At 41.3% G+C, this 19,610-nt stretch overlaps 1 protein-coding gene across 1 annotated transcript in view; it reads left to right on the top strand.

Moving 5' to 3' along the window:
* The window catches only part of MYO3A (myosin IIIA), a 57,549-nt gene extending 39,718 nt beyond the window's left edge, over positions 1-17,831 (top strand). Inside the window, exons 21-26 of the mRNA XM_010155455.1 lie at positions 36-1,017; positions 1,697-1,835; positions 11,131-11,240; positions 13,996-14,036; positions 15,744-15,884; positions 17,717-17,831. Of these exons, the coding sequence (XP_010153757.1) occupies positions 36-1,017; positions 1,697-1,835; positions 11,131-11,240; positions 13,996-14,036; positions 15,744-15,884; positions 17,717-17,831 (1,528 nt within the window). The remainder of the gene's footprint in view (positions 1-35; positions 1,018-1,696; positions 1,836-11,130; positions 11,241-13,995; positions 14,037-15,743; positions 15,885-17,716) is intronic.
* Positions 17,832-19,610: the final 1,779 nt, after the last annotated feature.

Here is a 19,610-nt window from a genome sequence, read left to right as displayed (position 1 = left end):
GCTATAATTTTTGCCCAAAACTGTATTCCATTCAGGGAATCACTTAGAAAGAAACAAACTCAAAATGCAGCATCCATCAGTGAAAAGGAAAAGGATGAAGAATTTCAAGATAATGAGGGAAGTCCAGCTGGAATGAAGAGTGCCCTTCTTAAAACAGAAGAAGAAGCAGCTGTCATTGTTCAGAGCCATTACAGAGGCTACAGAGTCCGTAAAAACATAAATTTTTATGAACAGCACAAAAAAATAGCAGAGGAAGAACTATCTGCCGTGGAATTCCTTGAAGCACAACTGCAGCCAGCTCAAAATGATACACTGGAAGAAGCAGCAAATGAGGACACTCAAGATGAAGCCGATGCTGTTACTGACAGCGAGTGCTCTGGGTACAGCGACACAAAGAATGTACAGGAGCAACAGAAAGCATCTACTGAAGGAGAGGGAGATTCTGTGATGCAGAACCCTGCAGTAGAACATGTCGGTGAAGGTGAAGAACAGGCCTCTTTGGAAGAATCTTTCAGCAAAACTGTCAAGATCACATCTGAACCTAGTCCCCAGCAAGAGCAAGATAACCAAGACATGCTCAGTGCAGATGGGCGAAATCAAAACTGGGCTGAGGTCCAGCCCAGGACTGATGGGGATGTGGGAAGAAACCACCTGAAACATGAAGCAGTGGTGCCCACAGGGTGTAAAGGAATTATAAGAAAAGAGTCACTAAGAGGCTCATGGAAGCAAGGTGAGGCAGAAAAACAAGGTTCAGAAGACAAAGAGAAGGCAGCAGTGGTTATTCAGAGCAGTTACCGGGGTTACAGAAGGAGGGGACAACTCAGAAAAGAAGGAAAACTACCTTGCAAAAGTCAAGTGAAAGCTGTAAAGGAGCCAACAGAAGCAGTACACATTCAAAATAATAATCCCCAAACAAGGAAGGATAGGGAAAGCACCCGTACGGAGGCTGAAGACTCCAAGATGCTGAAGGGAGACTCAGAGAAAGAGGCTTGTGATTTGGCAGCCTTTTCACGGCAGGTAAGAAGCTTGTAAGCTACATATGTTGAGCATAAAACTCTGAGCAATGACCAAGTGGCAAGGTGGTTTTACTGGCTTCAGTTGCATCAAGGTTTTACTCTCTAAACTAAGACTGAGATTTTGTAATGAGTGTTCTCTAATAATGCATATTGTGGGCTGCAAGAGAAAATACCCTTTTCAGGAAGGAGGGAAAAATGAAGTTAGAGCACTGGCAAAAATTATGTTACTTTTAACCTGGTTTAGGTTAAATGCAGAAGCTTTGCCTATGTTTGTTGAAATGTGCATTTATCAGTCAAGGCCCTTAATTCAGTAAATTTGTGAAATGTCTCCATAAACGAAACACAAAATTTCTTGGCCGATGTTAGGGACTCGCACATGTGTGGCAAAGTATGCCTACAGCTGTAGAAGCTGTTTTGCATCAGCAAGGCACTGTCTGCTCACGTGCGAACCAATATGAAATAGCTGCAGGACTGGGCTGCAGTGTGGAGTTTCCTACATGTCTCTTTTTTCTTCCTTTATTTTTTTTTAAAAGGGGATGGGGAGGTAAATGTGGTAGGGGTCTACCCTATAGAGCAATACCTTTTAAATTCATTCTCTACTCCACTATTTTACCTTTGATTACCTTGGAACATCTATACTTGTTTATATAAAAATGTAAAATTCTGTGTTATGTTTTCAGATATCAAAATTATCCGAAGACTACTTAGCACTGCAGCAAAAATTGAATGAAATGATATTGTCACATCATCTGAGACCTGTGATGCTGTCCAGAGATAAGCAAGCTAATGGCCGACTTTCTTCTCATGTTTGCCAGCCAGGTAATGTTGACCCTTACTGTTAGCAAAATCTTCATTTCTAAACAGGACTGTCAAGAAGTGACTCCTAGTCATGTTTTTAAGGGCCAAGGAATGAGTTAGCTCTGGCTTCTTATATATCTCAGGCAGTACATTTTTGTACTAAGCCCCATATCAGTACATGTCTGGAACATAGATTCCAGAGAAATAGCCAAACCTGGTTGTGATTTATGTATTTACTATTTTCTTGGTATTTTGTTTCAGTGCTGCTTAAGAATGAATCATTGTGAGACTTAGACATAGCATTTCTAGCAATAGTTTTATTGGGTAAAAATTCCACATTGGCTCTTTTTTACTCATATGTTCATAGAATCATAGAATGGTTAGGGTTGGAAGGGACCTTAAAGATCATCTAGTTCCAACACCCCTGCCATGGGCAGGGACACCTTGCACTAGACCAGGTTGCTCAAAGCCTCATCCAGCCTGGCCTTGAACACTTCCAGGGATGGGGCATCCACAGCTTCTCTGGGCACCCTGTTCCCGTGCCTCATCACCCTCTCTGTGAAGAATTTCTTCCTGTTGCTCAGCTGTTGGTGCTGTTGTTAAGACATGGGACTACTTTTTGAAAACAAAACCTTTTTTTAGGTACTATGTCAAACAATTTACCAAAGTTTGTCACACATATGCTGAGTAAAGTTTTAGCTATCCACAAATGCATCTGAGGCTATCAAAACTTGTAACTTCTACCCATGTTGGTGGGTATGTCCTTAAAATTACAAGTTTTATCAATAATTGGCATCCATTGAACTCGCGCACTCAAGAGAACATTGCCTCTGAAAATATACTCAGGTTATTTATATTCCAGCTAACATGGGCAGTGGGGGTTACAAAAATGCAAGCATGCTTGGAGCAGGTTAGGTGGCAGTGGGGAGGAGTACTGGGAGAACAAAGGTGGAAGACATGGGTTTCAGAGCATGCAGGTCATTGACACCTGTGCCCCATGGAGAGATCCACAAAGAGCTGACTGAGCTGCTCAAGCCTCTTCAGGTGTAATAGATGTGACAGGGCTGTGTCTTTCCTCAGCCTGTGTCTTGGGCTCCAGTTGTGGAGGAAGATGAGGGCAAACGTAGCAGATGAATGGGTGGGTCTTCATTTCTGCAGGGGTGCTTGTGCCAGTCCATGCCACTGCACTGCCTCTGGGGAAGGTCACTGCTTGCCTCTGCACAGCTGCGATCAGCTCTAAGACTGTCCCACACTGCCCAGAGCTAATTGTACTATTTTCACAGTAGCGCTGTGCATTCAGTTGTCATGTACACTGAAACTTCTTTCTGTTCCTATGGCTACATTGATGCGATCCTGAAAGTACTTCACCCCTGCTCTGCAGTCCTCTCAAATGGGCAAGGTGCTAAAATGAGGCTTGGTGGTTACAAAAGCTAAGCCTCTAAGTATAAACTGGCTGCTGGTAAATAATCTTTGTAGTTCATCCTGTTTCCAAGACCGAAGTCTGCAAGAGAAAACAAATGCGAAATGGAAAATTTAATGCCATGATTTTTCATTCAGAGCAATGTTTGTGATTGTCATTAATGGGTTTGTACTGATTTCTCTATTAAATACTGCTGATTTTTGACAAGATAAACCTGAGGAATTAAAAATGCATGCTTTGGAAAATAACTCTTGGTTCTTACACATTTTCCTACAGAAGCTAGAAAAGAGAGGTAGATAAGGGAAAGGGAATACATAAATCCCTGTTTTATATGTTAGAGATCTCATTACTTACATGAGTGACCCAGGTAAAAATGTACAAGCGTGTTCATGCCACATGCAGAATGGAGCAAAGTCCACCCTTCGCATTGCTATAAATTTAAGTATCTCTACAGGAGGCAAAAGGATGCCGGGGTTTGTCACCTGTGCATGCAACCCTGCTTAAAGTGGTGACCAGGCAGCCACTTCACTTCCCTCTATCTCTGAAAACGTCCCACTGCTTTAAACCTCGGTCGAAATGTGCCACTATAGCACAGGCCAGCTAAGGTTGTCCCACCAGCCCTTAAACACTGTAAAGCATGTGTTGGTCCCTTCTGTCTCAAACCAAGCTAGCCCTCCCAACCTATTTACTGCTGTGCAGCTACTCACTGAATGCTCTGCTCCGGTAAGGCAAGCAACCCCAAAACAGTCCTCTTCCAGCTCTTAACAGAACTCTTGTGCCCAATCTTCCTGCAGCCAACTTTCCCTTGATACTTTAGCTGAGCCTGGCTCCTCGGCCCTTCTCGCCAAGCTGGTCTGAGCTGGGCAGCCGTAGTTTGTGTTTGCTGTGTTCTGTTGTTAACCCAAGTGCCTTGCACAACTTGTATGGCTATTCATGGTAAATGTAATGAAGGTGACTTTTGCCAGACGCTGAACTTCAAAAAAGCATGAAGGAAGGCCAGCTGGGTTCTAGTCAAGTGCTGCATTCTGCCAGCCTTCCCAGCCATGATGTGAAGTTCCACTCTCTGCACCACAGTGGGTGCCAGGCTCAGCTGCTCACCTCGGGTATGCAGTAATGGCAGCAAGGACCTGAGCCTTCATTTCTCACATCCCCACAGCCATACCAGAAAGACCTTTCTTGGTGTAGAATGTGACCTCTCATTTTCTACATTGGAACATAATTCACATGGCAGGACCGCTGTTTCCAGTTATGACCAAAGCACAGGACATTGAAGCAGAGAATATGCTGCAGTAATTCCTCAGCTTGCCTGTGGGCCAGTTGGAGCCCAAGCATTACAGAGCTCCATCACAAAGCTGCATTGTCTTGAGTAGGTGTTTGTTAAGGCAAACGTGATCAAACTAGATGTAGAGAATATTGAAGTGAAGATATGCCTGTGTTCCGTTCATTTAGGCTGTACAGTCTACAGCACAGGAGTTAGCAGCATTCTGGAGAGCGTACTGTCTTCCTGTGTGTAATACAGGAAGGTGACTACATAAAGACTTGAGGTAATGTATTGCAGCCTAGCATGCTAAAGTGACACAGGTAGATGTGGTGAGTGATCCACTGCCTTATTAAACAGGGAAGAGCCTTCCTGTTTTCTGGCCTACATTATGTGTTACAGCACAGTTTATACACACACATTTACAGAAGGATACGCTTTTACTGCAGGTTTCCCTCTAGGGCTACCTTTGCTGTCCTGTCCTTATCAAGGCAAGGACTGTTGAGCTTCAGCTGTTCTTTACATCATGTGGTATTTACTTTGGTCATTTGCATTTATTTACACTAGTTTTATATGTGATTTTACTGCTACAACACACGCATTGTATTTTGTAGCTATATCCCAGATAGGAATACTTGTCTGCCTTCATCTGTGGGTAGGTGGCCGTTGTTCAGTTTGAGAACTTAACAGCTCCTCTGACAAAATATTTTATTACATTGCTACCCACAGAAGGGGGGGGGGAACTGTGGGACAGCTAGATGATGTGCTGTGACAAATGTTCAGATTTACAAAACTATTTATTTTAATGAAAATGCAAATCCTGCAGTTTAAAGAACATATAAGCAAAAAGGTTAAACAAATTTTAAATCCATAAGGTTTAGTTGTTCTTAAGTGAATTTATTTGTATTTATAAAAATGCATAAAGCAAGCTGCACAAGGTTCCTGGAATAAACAATATTCCCTGGGGCTTGAATTTCTGAGTAGGTTATATTTGCTTGCTAAATGCTTTCAGCTAAATGTAATGGCCGCATCCCAGGACGGCACCTTTGGACTGCTGGTGAGCCTTGGGTTACTGCGGTGTCAGAATAGATGCACAAATGGCCGCTGTCAAGTTTTTTGAGCTCAAAGCCTGAAGCGAGGGGAATTTGATCATTTTGGGAGCAAATTTCTTCTTTTTTCTCTAGATGAATGATGGTGCCCAGCCTACTCAGTATTAAATGACAGTTCAAGTACAAAATCTCAGGAAAAGAATTTTCTATATTTAGAATGAAATTCACATGGTACAAGGAACTCCAGTGCAGCTGAGGGCCTTTTCAGCTACACGAAGCAGTGAGACAGGCAGGGTTTTCATCCAGGATTCCTCCTGCTGTAGTCTGCCACAGCATTATTTATGGGAGTTTCACAGGCAACCTTTGCAAGGAAAAGGGAGCCTGTATAACACTGAGTGAGCAGAGCGGTATTCACTGGCCAGTCTTTCTTCTTTGCAAGTGAGTGCCCAGCCAGGGAGCACTGAGGTGAGGGACTGGAGAAAAACGGGGTGGTCAAGCGCTTCTGCTGCCTGGTTGATCTCAGCTACTGGTGTGGCCCTTTGGACACCGTACAAGATCTGTGTTGGGAGTTGGTCAGATCCATGGCAGAACATAAGATTGGTGAGGTCATGGAAGTGGAGTACAGGCATTTTCTTTGAACATCCTCTCTTAAATATCAATAACCCGGGTCACCAGACTCTCAGAAATGAGAGTATTCGTGTCAGCCAGACTGAAACTGCTTCTCTCAGTGGGGCTGGCGGAACTTAGCCACGAGACGTCAAACTCTCTCAACTCCTGCTGGATATAAAATTCTCAGTCTCTTGCAGTTCCTAGTTCTAGGTCTGTGCCAGAATAATCCCTCTGTTTTTTCCAGATTGATAAGAATCTGCACCCATCAACCATAATTTCCAAATCTGGCTGTGGTAAATATCCCATGAATAAACAATACCTAAAAATTACCAACAAGAATGTTGAAGAGCAGTACTTTTCTTTGTGCAAATCTCAAACTTGAGTAATTACATCCTCCTACTATGTACAATTAGGATAGGAAAAAGGTATCCACATAAATGTTGTAAGCAGTAATGAACTGTTCACTTCTCATTATCAAGTCCTGGATTTCCGGTTGTTGTATTTGCATTTTTCTGATTAATTCCAAGCCCCTCTACAAAACCCCATACAATTATTGCTCCTCTTCTTGTTTTTCTTCCTGCTCTATTCTGAGCCTGGCTTTACACTTCCTTTCCTCATGAGATGTGGATCAGCGCTGAATCAAACATGTAACATTTCACTTAAATGACCTAAAGACTGGTTTATCTGTTTCTCCAGGTGGCCTAATAAATACAGACCTTTCATCACTTAGATGCTTATCACAGCTATAACCACAGTCTTTCTCCAGTCTTCTGTATAAGATCTGTTGTAAGTCGTACATTAATTTACATTATATCCATGGACGTCGATTCCTTGAGATCGTTGTCTTCCAGGCTTATCACTGTATGTCAGAACGTGTAGACACAGTTCAACCTAAGGGGCTGTTGATACTGACTTATCTGTATTCAAGCATTGCTTGCTCCTACTTGAGTGTTTCAAGAACATGCAGCTCTTAGCAGTTTCCATAGTTTGTGGTGGTGTTCGTACATTAAATGAGCTGGTCCTAAATTTTATTGCCCCAGTGTATTTGGAGCTTTCAGCGAGGACTGAGTATGAAAGTAGTAATACCTTGTAACTGAACACCATAGAGTCGAAGAATGTGTGTGCAACTTAGGCAGGAAACTTAGAGGTAGCGTTAAACAAGCTAGCTGAGATACTGATAGAAATAGGGCATTTTCCATAGATTTGCTAAGCCCTCTTTAATGTTACCTGGCAGCCACACTGTTCACATGCCTCTGCTGACGCTTCACTCTCTAATTCATTCATACTCGTGGAGAATGACCTTAAGTTTTATTAAACTTCCCACCATCGCTTGATCAAATGTATGATTTGACAGTCTGCTTCAGGTTTGGGCAGCAGAGAGATGTAACTCCCTGGGGGTGGGTTACAGCGGACTTTTGCTGTTGAGGTTCAAAAGCAAAGCATCCATGCCACGCCAGCAAAACCTCTTTCTTTTGACTGAGTACTGACTGCACACACTGAAACGGTTTGAGGAAAACCCTTCTCCCTTTCAACTTGTTCAATGCGCCTACCCATTGGTAAAACCTTTAAAAAGGAATGTCAGTGTAGTTTCGAATGGGTTTGTTTCCAGTTCGTCCTACGCGTTGCTTCTCAGGCACGGGAACGTGCCGCAGCACTGACAGCCCCTGTTCGGGTGGATATAACGGCAGGGCATGGGCCGGCTGCAGGGCCGGGAGCTCAGCACAGTGCTGCTGTCCAGCTCCTCAGCTGTGCTAGGGACAAACTGGGGCGTAGCCTTGAGCAAGCCTTGGTGTGCCTAGCTTTGTGCAACTCCTTTACCCTGCTAGTAGGGCAGGGATGATAGTGCCAACCCAACATCTCTGAAGTACTTCGACAGCAACTATTGTGAATGGTTTTCCTGTCAGTGCTGTAACTTACGTAGTTAAATGTTTGTTATATAGAAAGCATCAGTTTTCCTTTTATATACCAAGCACGCAGCCAGATCTTGCTAAAGATCCTTGAAGTCTTAAGGAAAAATAGTCTGTAAGATATTTTACTATGGGGAGAGTGAGCTTCAATAAAAACCTTTTCTTTGCAATGGACTCTAGAAGCAACATAATTGGCCTATTAATAAGTGAATTATTTTACTCCTTTATGCTTCATTGCCTACTGGTGAAAGGTGTAGGCCATCTGGAAAACAAGCGCTTCAAACTCACTATTTATCAGGCTTGGGTATTTAATTTGCCTTCTACCTTTAACTCTACTAAGTAAATGATTTCTGGAATTATCAGCAACTAATAAAAAAGCAAATTTTACTTTGGCAGTGAGTTATCCAAAACAAACAACTACCACATCAGCTCTATTTCAGTAGCAATGAACACACAGATCTAAGCGCAGAAGGAAATCACAGGTTCACTTTCTGATGAAACAAAGAAAGCCAAAGCCATCAAACTATTATTTAATTACTCTGTAATTTGTAGACAAAACTCAGAATTGCATTTTCAGCCCTCTATGCAATTTTTAAAAGGAACAATGGAGGTCCAAGCTTAGAAGGCTGCCTGCCCCAACATGGTATTTCTGTCCCCTCAGTTCTTTTGCGTAGTTCATACCTACGTACAGTGCATGAGCCAAGATGAAAAGCTATTTTTTACTGAAACGCTTATCTTTGTCAAAATGATGGGATTTGAATGCAAGAGGAGTCGTCTTTGCAGAGCACATATGCAAGAAGTATACAAGTAATTTCAGTTGGAATAATTGTAATCTAGAATACAATAATGCTTTACATGTTTGACTATGATGAATTATATAATGTAACAGTATAAATAGTGATGAATTCTTTGGAGGCAATAATCTTTAGGTATGATGAGAGCCTTTTCCTTGGGATTTTTCTAAATCCCTCAATTTGGCTTCTTTTTTTTCCCCCAGATTTTCATGCAGTCATGATCTTTGACACAATTTTTGAAAATGCCCTACAGATAATAGGTTGGGTGTTTCTATTAAACTACACTGAATTTTAAGTTTTTGGGAGGTTTTGTGGGTTTTTTTAAGGTATTGTTTGCAGTTTAGGCTCCTGTTGTGTTTAAAAATAAAACAAGGAAGATATGCCTCTACTCCATCAAAAATGGAAACTCAGTCAACTCCAAGTGGCCCATTTGGAATGCAACAGGGTAACAACAGCCCACATAAGAGCACAGTCAGGCCTGCTATACCTATTCAAATCAAAGAATGGAATTTATGTTTAATACAGGTTACTGGAATTAATTTATAGCATCTAAATTTCATTGTTTAACATAAATTATCTGTACCTGGCTTAGGAAAAAAAACATTGTTCTCTTAACTGCAAAATGTTAAAAGATACTTGTTCATTCATTACATGAGAAGCAGTCTGCGTTTCAGATAAGAAACTAAAACAATAAATGTAATCATCATCCACCTACAATTTAAATTAACATTATTCATTCTGCCTCCTCTGTCTATCCATGACCTTTACAAGCCTTTATTTATCACACATAACAAAAAACTTACACAGCTAATTTTGCAGGAGTCAACACTGATGTATTACTGATTGTTTCTCATTTTAAACGATTGTGCCACCTCCTTAATTAAAAACATGTCTGATGTACATGGGAGAGGTTTTATTTTTATCGTGTAAAAGGGTTTCTGATGGTCATTAGAGAGCAAAATACACGCTTCCTTCTGAGACTCGATCACATGTAGTTAGCCTATTGGGGGTGTGGAGTTAAAGTTACTTCATGTGAAAGAGGATTAGATTATCACAACACACTTCAGTAATTCATTGGGAGCTAGATCCTCATTCCACCCTCACACTACATTTATTTATGAGTTATGAGATGTTCTTTCTCATGAACTGTCCTCTGAATACTTCTGTGACGGGACAAGGACAATCTAAAACCTCACTGGATAATGCAATATACCTGGACACATGGTTCACCATGCCTAGAGCTTGTGCTGTGACTTCATTCATCACCCTGTACGTGTCCCATCTCTGTTGTAGGTGTTCCTCTGCCCTGCAACCTCTGCCTCCTTCATCATGAAGGAATTGCTGTAGCCCCCTATTAGCTGAAGCTGAATGTAACGTGATCATGCTCACCACACTGTCCCTTTGTGGTTCCTCAGGCCCCCAGAGCCAGTTCTGTGTTGTCAGAACAGCTGAGCCTGTGAATCCTTAGCAGCCCTATATCATACTACCATCAGGACTGCACATAGATTTTTAACAAGCAAATATCCAAGACGTTTGTCTAGTTCTGCATGTGCCAGCCAAAGTAAACCACAGTCAGTGCCTAAGTCTGAGTTTGGAGACTGCCAGAGGACAGCAGTTCCATTTTGTGTTAAAATCCTGATTTTGTTTCCATTAGAATAAAACCATTTTTTGCATGTTTGCAGGAAGTTTTTGTAGAAATAGACCAGAAGGTGAGTACACTAAACTGGATTACACTGGATGCGATGGATCACGCTGCGTTGCCCAGTGGTACATGATTTGGCTTGAAACAGTGCAGCCTCAGCAGGAGACCTTGGGGAAAATCTACACCAGAGGACTAACCTCTGAATCAGAGGTCTAACTCCTGTTCCTTCAGCCGACACCTTAATGATTGACTTGAGTCTAAAAAAGTATCATGCCCACCACCCAGCTCCCTGTTACGGTATGGTAGCCTTCCAGTAGCCATTACCCTTCAGAGTCCTTTTCTGAATGCGGACCACCAGCCCTGTTCAGGAGAAGCCTGTGCCAGGCAGCCTGCTGGGCTGTTCCAGTCTGACACTCGTTACGTGGTACATGTCCATGTGGTAGTCAGGACTCAAACAGATAAACCCATTCCCCGTTCCAGTCTGCTCATGCAAATGACACGAGCAGTTGCTTTCTTGAGTTACTGCAATCCAGTGGCTATGAGGATTTTTTGGTTCTCTTCGGTGAGATTCTCTCCTGGTTTTATAACAGCCTCCCATTCTGTGAAGAAATCATTGCTATCTTGTGCTTTTTCACAGCTGCGGCCAAAGTAGAAGACTCTCGCCCAATGCAGAGACCCCCAAGAAGGCCACGGAAGCCTAAGACATTAAACAATCCAGAAGACTCCACCTACTACACTTTAATACACGTGAGTTTAGCGGTGTTTCGTGGGCTAAGACTGCCAGATAATTCCTACCTAAACTTTCTTGCTAATTGCCTGATTTCCTATATTCCTTTCTAATAAAACATAAAAGCTGTGCCCTGCTGAAAGGAGGCAGGCCACAAACTTCCCATTTCAAACAAGATTTGAGATTATTAAGGTTCAGAGTTACCCTGCTTGGGGCCCTAGTCAGGCCAATTTTTAGTTTTGTATGTAAACATACATGCATTCATTATACTCATAAGCAGCACTTGCACTTTCAATACCCAAATTAAGTGCTCGGTCTCTGTAGTTTCTTTGTAAGTCACAAGAGAGAAACAGGTTCATTTGGAGAGCTATTTTGAGTGTCCAAATTATTGCTTGATCATGCAGAAAGAGCAAATATTGAAATAGGCTGTATTAGTATGCACACTGTAACTTCCTTTACAAATGTGTCAGATTGTGATTGTGAAGGAACTGGCAAATACCAACAGCTCAGGAGAGTAATGGATTTGAGTGTCTCTATATATAACCTTTGGTCCAAGTTCAGATACCAAGGGCTGCTTTCCACTCTTGACTTCAGTGCCCTTAAATATAGAGAAAAAAGGCAAGAAAGTAAGCAGAAATGGGAAAATGTAAAAGCAGCTCAGAAAGCAGTTCCAACAAAAAAAGCAATTAAACTCATTTGCTCGAGGTGCCTGTATCTTAGTGACCTATTTTAACAGCCGGTGAGAGCCCAGCTAATAAACTAACCGTAGCAATTGCTTCTCCTTTCAACAGAAGGTGTCACCAGGGCCTTTAGGGAGAGTAGTGTCTAGCATACCAAAAAAAGACAAATATGGGTATGTTTTATTATGGATGCTTGGAAATAATACAGCTTTGGAACAGTGATATTCTGAAAAGAATTATGTTCTTAAGAATAAATTGGCATGTAAAAAGAAGATTTGCATCAGTGTGAACAAAAACTGCAGTAGTGCTGGGGAAGTTTTAAACTAATTTTAAGCAGCAGTTTTTCAAGGTATTAATCAATATTACCAATCAACCAAAAAAAGACAAATATGGGTATGTTTTATTATGGATGCTTGGAAATAATACAGCTTTGGAACAGTGATATTCTGAAAAGAATTATGTTCTTAAGAATAAATTGGCATGTAAAAAGAAGATTTGTTTTCTGAAAGTAAGATTGATGAGAAAAAGGACTGAAATGAAAGACATGACACTGAATTCTGCATTAGGAAATTTCTGAAGTGAAGTGTAATTCCAAAGTAAACGCATATTTAGAAAGCCGAGACTGTACAGTCAGCAGCATAATATTTTCTGAAAGCTGATTTGGTACATGGCCAGCTCCATATCAGAAAACAGTCATTGCATCAGTGTGAACAAAAACTGCAGTAGTGCTGGGGAAGTTTTAAACTAATTTTAAGCAGCAGTTTTTCAAGGTATTAATCAATATTACCTTCAATTAGCTATATTTTTCAAGAAGGCATGAAAAAGAAAAGCCTGTCTTCCTAACAGTGGTAGCAGAAAGGTTCAGTGTAAATACCTACTACGCTGAATTTTAGAAAGGAGACCTCCTAGTTCTTAAATTCTTAAACCTGGGGCAAGTCATTGAGCTCTAACTTGAGGGTAGTCAGCTTTTCCAGCTATCATGAATTTTCTGCCTTAAAGATCAAAGATCTCTGTGACCTGCAGGTATTCACAGATGATTATCAAGCCCAGATCACCTGAAAGTGAAGGCACACGATATGAATGCATTTTTTAAAAAACTTCCTCTGTTTTCTGCAAAACCAGATATTTCTCTCACATCATATTACAGACACTAATTAGACACCTTCCATTCTCGCTTATCTCCTTGCATATCAAATGAGCTAAAGTAGTGCACAGGTGTAAATGAAGTCTGACAATAGCCCATTGTTCATACAAGGTGGTAGAAGTTTATTTTGGGGTATATTTCTTCAGATCAGCCTATCATTTTGAAATTACATGTCCTGTGCATTTACCTGCGTAGAAGTGTCTGTCCATCAGGATTTCTGGTTCTCAGTGACGTCGCAGTGATACAATTTACTAATTCTAATAAGTTTTCACTCGCTTGCAGGAAACACAATTAAGACCAAAATTAAGACCATCTGCACTTCAAAATCGTGCTTCTGAAGTGGCACGCTTCAGATGCTGCAGCATCGCATTGTTTTGGCTGTAGGGACTGAAGTCTATCAGAGATAAGAAATTACTCACATTCCCTATGAATCCCTCTCCTCTCTATTTCTGGATGCTTTGTTTCCTAAAGGTGCTTTGCCACCAAGTACACTGCTTTTTAAATGTCTGTTTTACTCTACTACAACCTGTGTCAAGACTGCATTGACACGAATGAGAAGAGGATTATGCCTGCTCCCACTGCGATGCCCATATTCATGGAAATTCTCATGGCCTCACAGTAAATTTGCCTCAGTGCGATAGTGTTGTCAACTTCATTACAACAACTGTAGATATTTGAAAGTTTTACATCTCCTTTTTTGTTCTGACCGTGATCACTTCAGCTTTTTTTTACAGTATGGCAACTGAAATTTGGAAGTAACAGTGCTAATCTCATTCTCAATCTCAGAGATTCTGAAAACAGATTTTTCTGGGGCGCTTGATCAGCAATTTAGATTCTCTGTATTTTCTTTTAACAAAAATTATAGAACACTCTCCTGCCTAACATACTGATGAACGGTATCTTTGCATAAGCTTTCCTCTCGGTATTTTTAATTACTTTTTATTTTCTTAGAAATCAATACAAGACGAAAAACGGAAGCCAAGAAAAGAAAGGTAATTTTTTTTCATTATCTCACTATTGTCATTTTAGTCCTCTAGAAATAGTTCTTAGCTGTGCTTCAACCAGGAGAATAAAGCATTAAGAAAAGCATGGTAATTTGGTGATTCACAGGAAGGACATCATATACAAAGTCAAAATACGCAATTTTCAACGACAAAAATCCATTATAGAATTCAGTCGTTCAGTTTTACTACAGCATGGCCCTTTACCATGGCAACACAAGCATAATAATAAGTTAAGATAAGGTCCGCATCAAATACAGTTCTGACACAGAAAATAATTGAAGGTGCTTAAAATTCCAGTCAAAGCAAATGAGCAACCAGGTTTTTTTTGGTAGCAAAAATGCCAAGGCTGTTTAAATTCTCTCCTAAAAATATATGACTGTTTGGAAGTAGATCATAAAGAATGAAATCAATAATTATTAATAACAGGTGAAGAAGAGCAGCCCTTGAAATTTCAACCAGAAGTCTTTTCTTCACAGTGTAACTAACCTATTTTGATGGATCTCTGCAGAAATAAAGCAAGCAGTAGTTTTAGTCTGCCCTTCTGTATCTTAAATCCTTATGTGTGCTCTAGACCTGGTTCACATACATCACAGCTTTATTTTATTTGTGTTCCTACACTTAATTTTTTTTGCTGCTCCCCAGTTGCATTGCTGTGGTACCACAGCATGCGTGCTGTGGTCGCCTGCGCACAGGCGCAAGATGAACGGGCTCTTCCCACGATCCTCTGCTGAGGTTGCAGAGCACAAACTCCGTATCTAAAATACGTATCTTAACGGAAATTACATGACATGATATGCACATAGTATGTGCTTACAGCATCCAGCTTCATTCAACCACAGTTTAAATTGCACTTGCCACTGCTTAAAGGATTCACTTAATGTCCATGTCCGCTGAGCCTGGTCTGGTCCAGCTCTTCTGATGGCATTTGGATCCTGAAAAAATTTCACACCTATTTAGCAAAAAAAAATTAAAAAACCCCACCAACCCGAAATCTAGTGCTTTCTCTCATTTGGCCTCAGTTAGGTTTCACTCATCTTAAATCTAGTTAAACGGTTCCATGACTGCATCACATGCTGTGTCTGTATTAGTAGAACATAGCAACTGAAATCGATACGCTATTTCTGATTTCTATCATTGTGAGAACTGAATTCTGAACTTTTTTCAGGTTGCTTTTAGGATATTATTTTTTGCCTAGCCATTCTAAGATGGATGTTGGGATTGTTTTGTTCTGTACATATGACACCCTGGATAGCATTCTTGTAACAAAATAAGAGACATCTGCATTATTGACACCAACATCTGAACTAGTTGCTTTAGATCTCTTCTTGTACTTGGAGAAAAAAAATCAACTTCAGGAAAATGATTCATCTCTACCCCCAAGAGATACCTAAAATAGGTCAGATGAATTACACCATAAAAATGCCTCTCCATTGAGTATAATGGCAAACACAAACAATTTCAGTCATATATGTCTGGTTTATGAACATCTAAAAGTATTTAGCATTTCAAAATCATCAGTGTCTGCATCATACAGCAGTGGCATTTCAGAGGCTGATTTCTTGTGCATATATATTTTTTTCCTTAAATTCTCAACATAAACACAACTAATAATGATATTTGGTTGCTGTATTTTTGAATGTTGAATATAATATCGAAAAGTGAAACTGTTAACTTACTGTGCTTATTTATTGACAGTCTGAGCAAAGTTCTGGATTTAGATATCTACTACCAAGAAATTTCATCTCCTGATTCCACCTCAAAGGACAGCAGCTCTACCACAAGAAGGAAGAGACACCCAGCTGAGCGCAGGACTTCAATTTTAAGAGCTACTGAGCGGTAATTCATACAAAATAATAATAGGAATAAATAAATGTGGTATATCCTTGCTGAGATATCCAAGACATTCATAAATAGGAAGATACACTTTCAAATGAGATGTAAATCTATTTTTTATTTGTGGACTCTTAAAACATTAACTTGTAAAATGTATAGCTGAAAATTTCCTGTCTTTATGCAGGAGGCACAAATGCTAGAAGGATTGGTGTCCAGCCTACCTGCTAGTTTTTGGCTTCCCAAGTGTCAGATGAGATGGGCAGACATCCTGCTGTAAATCTCTGATCTAAAATCAGATTTAACCAAAGTAGAACCTAAAAATTGTGTTTCTGATCAGTTAAGTTTTAAATAGGGTGGATGCGTGACGAACGTTCTGCAGATAAGACACCAGCTTGACTGCCTCCTTTTCCTACTGTCCTGTGTCCATAGCCTGTGGTGGACCCCACCGAGGTGGACAGCCAGGAGAAAAACCCTGCAGGGAGGGGTTTGCTGTACCACATCTCTTCCCACATTGCCTACAGAGACGGTGACTGCTGCTGGGCTGAGTAAATTCATACTCTCTCTCTTGCCAACGCACCCAGGCAAACGCGCAAACACGCACGCGTTTGCACGCGCAAACACGTGTTTATGTATCTATATTTGTGTCTTCTTGTGTCTTCATATGTGTAAGAAAACCTTGGAAAATATCTCAGTCAAAGGCTTAAAAACACCAAGTCTGGGATGATGGTTGGGTTTGAAAATGTGTCCATAGTAGTAAGGAAAATGTTTGTAGCATGTTTTGTGCCCCCTGACTTGTTTTATTTGGGGTATTTTTTTAGGTAGGATCTAAATCAGTTTTAAGAAGGTGTTGTGAAGGCATGGAATTACAAGTGATTATATCAGAGTATTACCATACTGTTTACATCCCTTGGAAAAAGTTGCATTTCTGGGGCTGTTAATTACACCAAATCTTTCACCCTGAGGTCTGGTTTAGGTGAATGAGGATCTTACCACTGAGCTCACTAAAAGGAATTTCTTACTTCTTACTGTGTGCTGCTCTGATCGCATCCTGATTAGCCATAGTGAAAAAAAATCTGTGTAACTTTTAAATTTACACTGTTACCTCTGAGGGCCGATGAATCCGATTTCTGCTCTTCGGTGTCTCGTGCACGGCATCACCTGGATCTAAGGACTAGACAGTCATTTCCATCTACAGAAGTGAATCACTGGGTATTTTTCTATTTGGCAGTTTACCTTCGACGTTGGCTCAGGACCAGTGGTAGGGGACGCCTTTAATGGAGAACACTACAAAATCATTTCGTTATTTCAGAGTAATATACTTTTTAAATAACTGTTGTTTTATCTTCAGTCTTGCTCTATGGTAACACCTGGTGCCAGGTCACCATTCTAGCCGGTCAGAGGTGGCTCCCAAAATGCAGCTTGCCATCTGAAAAAATTAAATAAATAAGGGGGACACTGACAGTGAGTCCCACAGGCAGGTAAAAACCGGAGCAAACAAGTGTACGCCAACTGAAAACCTGGCTCGGTAACCATCAGGCAAAATGCTGCTGCAAAGCTCCCCCATGTTCTCAACGTTTTTATGTCCTTTATTATGTCCCCTCGTAGAAGAACATGTTGTTCTTTGGTGTTCATCTGCTCTTCGTATATAATGTGTTTGTTCTGAGATGCCTGCTTTATGCAGCACACGAAGAGGCCTAGAAAAGTCGGTTGATTTTTGTCCTTTCTCCTTTTATTTTTTCCCCCCGAGGGTGGAGGTTAGGCAGTTGAATAGGAACGTTTGCCAAGGTAACTGCTTTGACTTTAATTTCTAAAACACTTCTGTGCTTAATCCCTAGGTCGAGGGTTGCAGAAAGCCCCCTGGAAGAGAGTAAAACCGAAGATAATCCCTATGACTACAGACGACTGCTGCGGAAGACCTCACAGCGCCGGCGCCTTATCCAGCAGTTCTAGCTGCTGCTGCTGTTCCTGCTGCCGTTTGGCTTTTATTAGCATAATCTTTTTTATCATTTTATACCATGTGCTTCCCTTTTTTTGTTTCTTTCTAAATCTCCAGTGTTTCAAGTTTACAACGTGTGTGTTCATGTGAATGTGAATTACTGTGGTTTACAGCCCGACACCATTGCAAAGGGACACTGTCACTCACGTACCGTACACTAAAAGAAAATAATAAAAAACCAGCTTTCTTTTGGTACCACTGCTACACTTAACATTATTAGGCATTAAGCAGCTTAAATCTAGTTTACTTTCCTCAATGCCTGTTTCCTTCTTTTTCGCACACCATCAGTCTCATCCAATTAAAATAGATCATTTAGTTTATAGTTCCCTAGTTAAGCTTTCAAATTCCCATATGCACCTTCAGAAAACCTTAGTTATTGTTTCTAATAAGTTGTTTTACAGGAAAAAAAAATACAAGAACACCATAGGGGAATTTCTGCTCATTTTAGGTTTACAATGCCTAAATTTTGGGATGAACTGTATATGGTAAGTGTCCCTCTAATGAAACAAATGTAAATGGCTAATTGGATAGCATACTATGGCAGTTTATTTCATTATTGACTTTACTGTAAAGCTAGTAGCCAGTTTTAAAGGTCAGTATTGTGTGTATAATCTTTACGTTGGAGATGTCCATTTATGGGAAGTGATTCCAGCCCTCTCCTCTGCCTCTGAGATTTGTGACTCAGTGATGAACTTTTGTGTTTGCTTTGCTGTCCTTTGCATTAGATTTTTAGGAATCCTAATCTTTGGGGTGCCAGGAAAGGAACAGAAATAGGCTGATTGCTGCCCAAATGTAAGGATCATTCTCAATCAGTTCCACTACAAATTAGGTGGAAATAAAAGCGATGGCCACCGTGTTCGAAATTTCCCCCAGTTCTTTATTCAGAAGACCTGTTTTACTGAAACCACACAGATAATTGCTGCGCTTCCTTTCAGGATTCAAAATTGCACGTTCCCAGCTGGAAAGCAAGAGAAGGCAAATTTCATGACGCCACTAGAAAGGCCTGATCCTGCTCCCTGGTTTAGCTCTCTTCAGTACTAGGACGGGTGGCAGCAGCGAGCCCCGGGGGTTGGGTTTTTGTCTGTTCCCCCCACCACACTTGGCCCTTTCCCCAGAGACAGGTAACCATCGCTCCCTGACCTGTACCCGGCTATAAGGATGTGCGCTGGGTAAAAATCTGCTGCAGTGTAAAATTTGCGATAAATTGTTTAAATTTTGAAATCGGGTTTGCAGTTGCTTTCCCATGTGTTATCAAAACAGTAAATAAAGATGCACGAAGCGGTGATATGGTTGGCTGTGTCTCAGTTACACCCAGAACTGCGGAAACGCTGCGGACGAGGGATGGGTGAGCAAGGCTGGGAAGAGCTCGCAGCAGCCTCTCGCCGTGGAAAACCTGAGTTATTGTCCACGTTTCCTTCAGGCCAACGTGATCTGGAACTGCAACAGGCCTGTGATTTCAGAGACGCCTGGGCTGGTTCTCTCCTCTGTCACCAGGGCAGTGTTGAAGCGCATGATGATTCCCTGAGATTTCAGGGAATGTGACAGTCCCGGTAGCCGGTTGTTTTCCTCCTTTTTCCAGTCTCGCCTCTGAGACCTGCTGCCCCCGCGGACCTGGAGCGGGGAGGGCGGCTCCGCTGCCCCTTCCCATCCCCGAGGGATGCGGGGAGACCCTAGGAAGGCGCGAGGATGCCAGGAGAGTCGGCGGGGCAGGAGCCAGGGGCCGCCCCCAGGGC

Source organism: Eurypyga helias, unplaced genomic scaffold, assembly GCF_000690775.1.
Source record: "Eurypyga helias isolate BGI_N326 unplaced genomic scaffold, ASM69077v1 scaffold44670, whole genome shotgun sequence".
NCBI lineage: Eukaryota > Metazoa > Chordata > Aves > Eurypygiformes > Eurypygidae > Eurypyga > Eurypyga helias.
The sequence above is the reverse complement of the archived record's forward strand: the minus strand, read 5'-3'. Positions and strand labels throughout refer to the sequence as shown.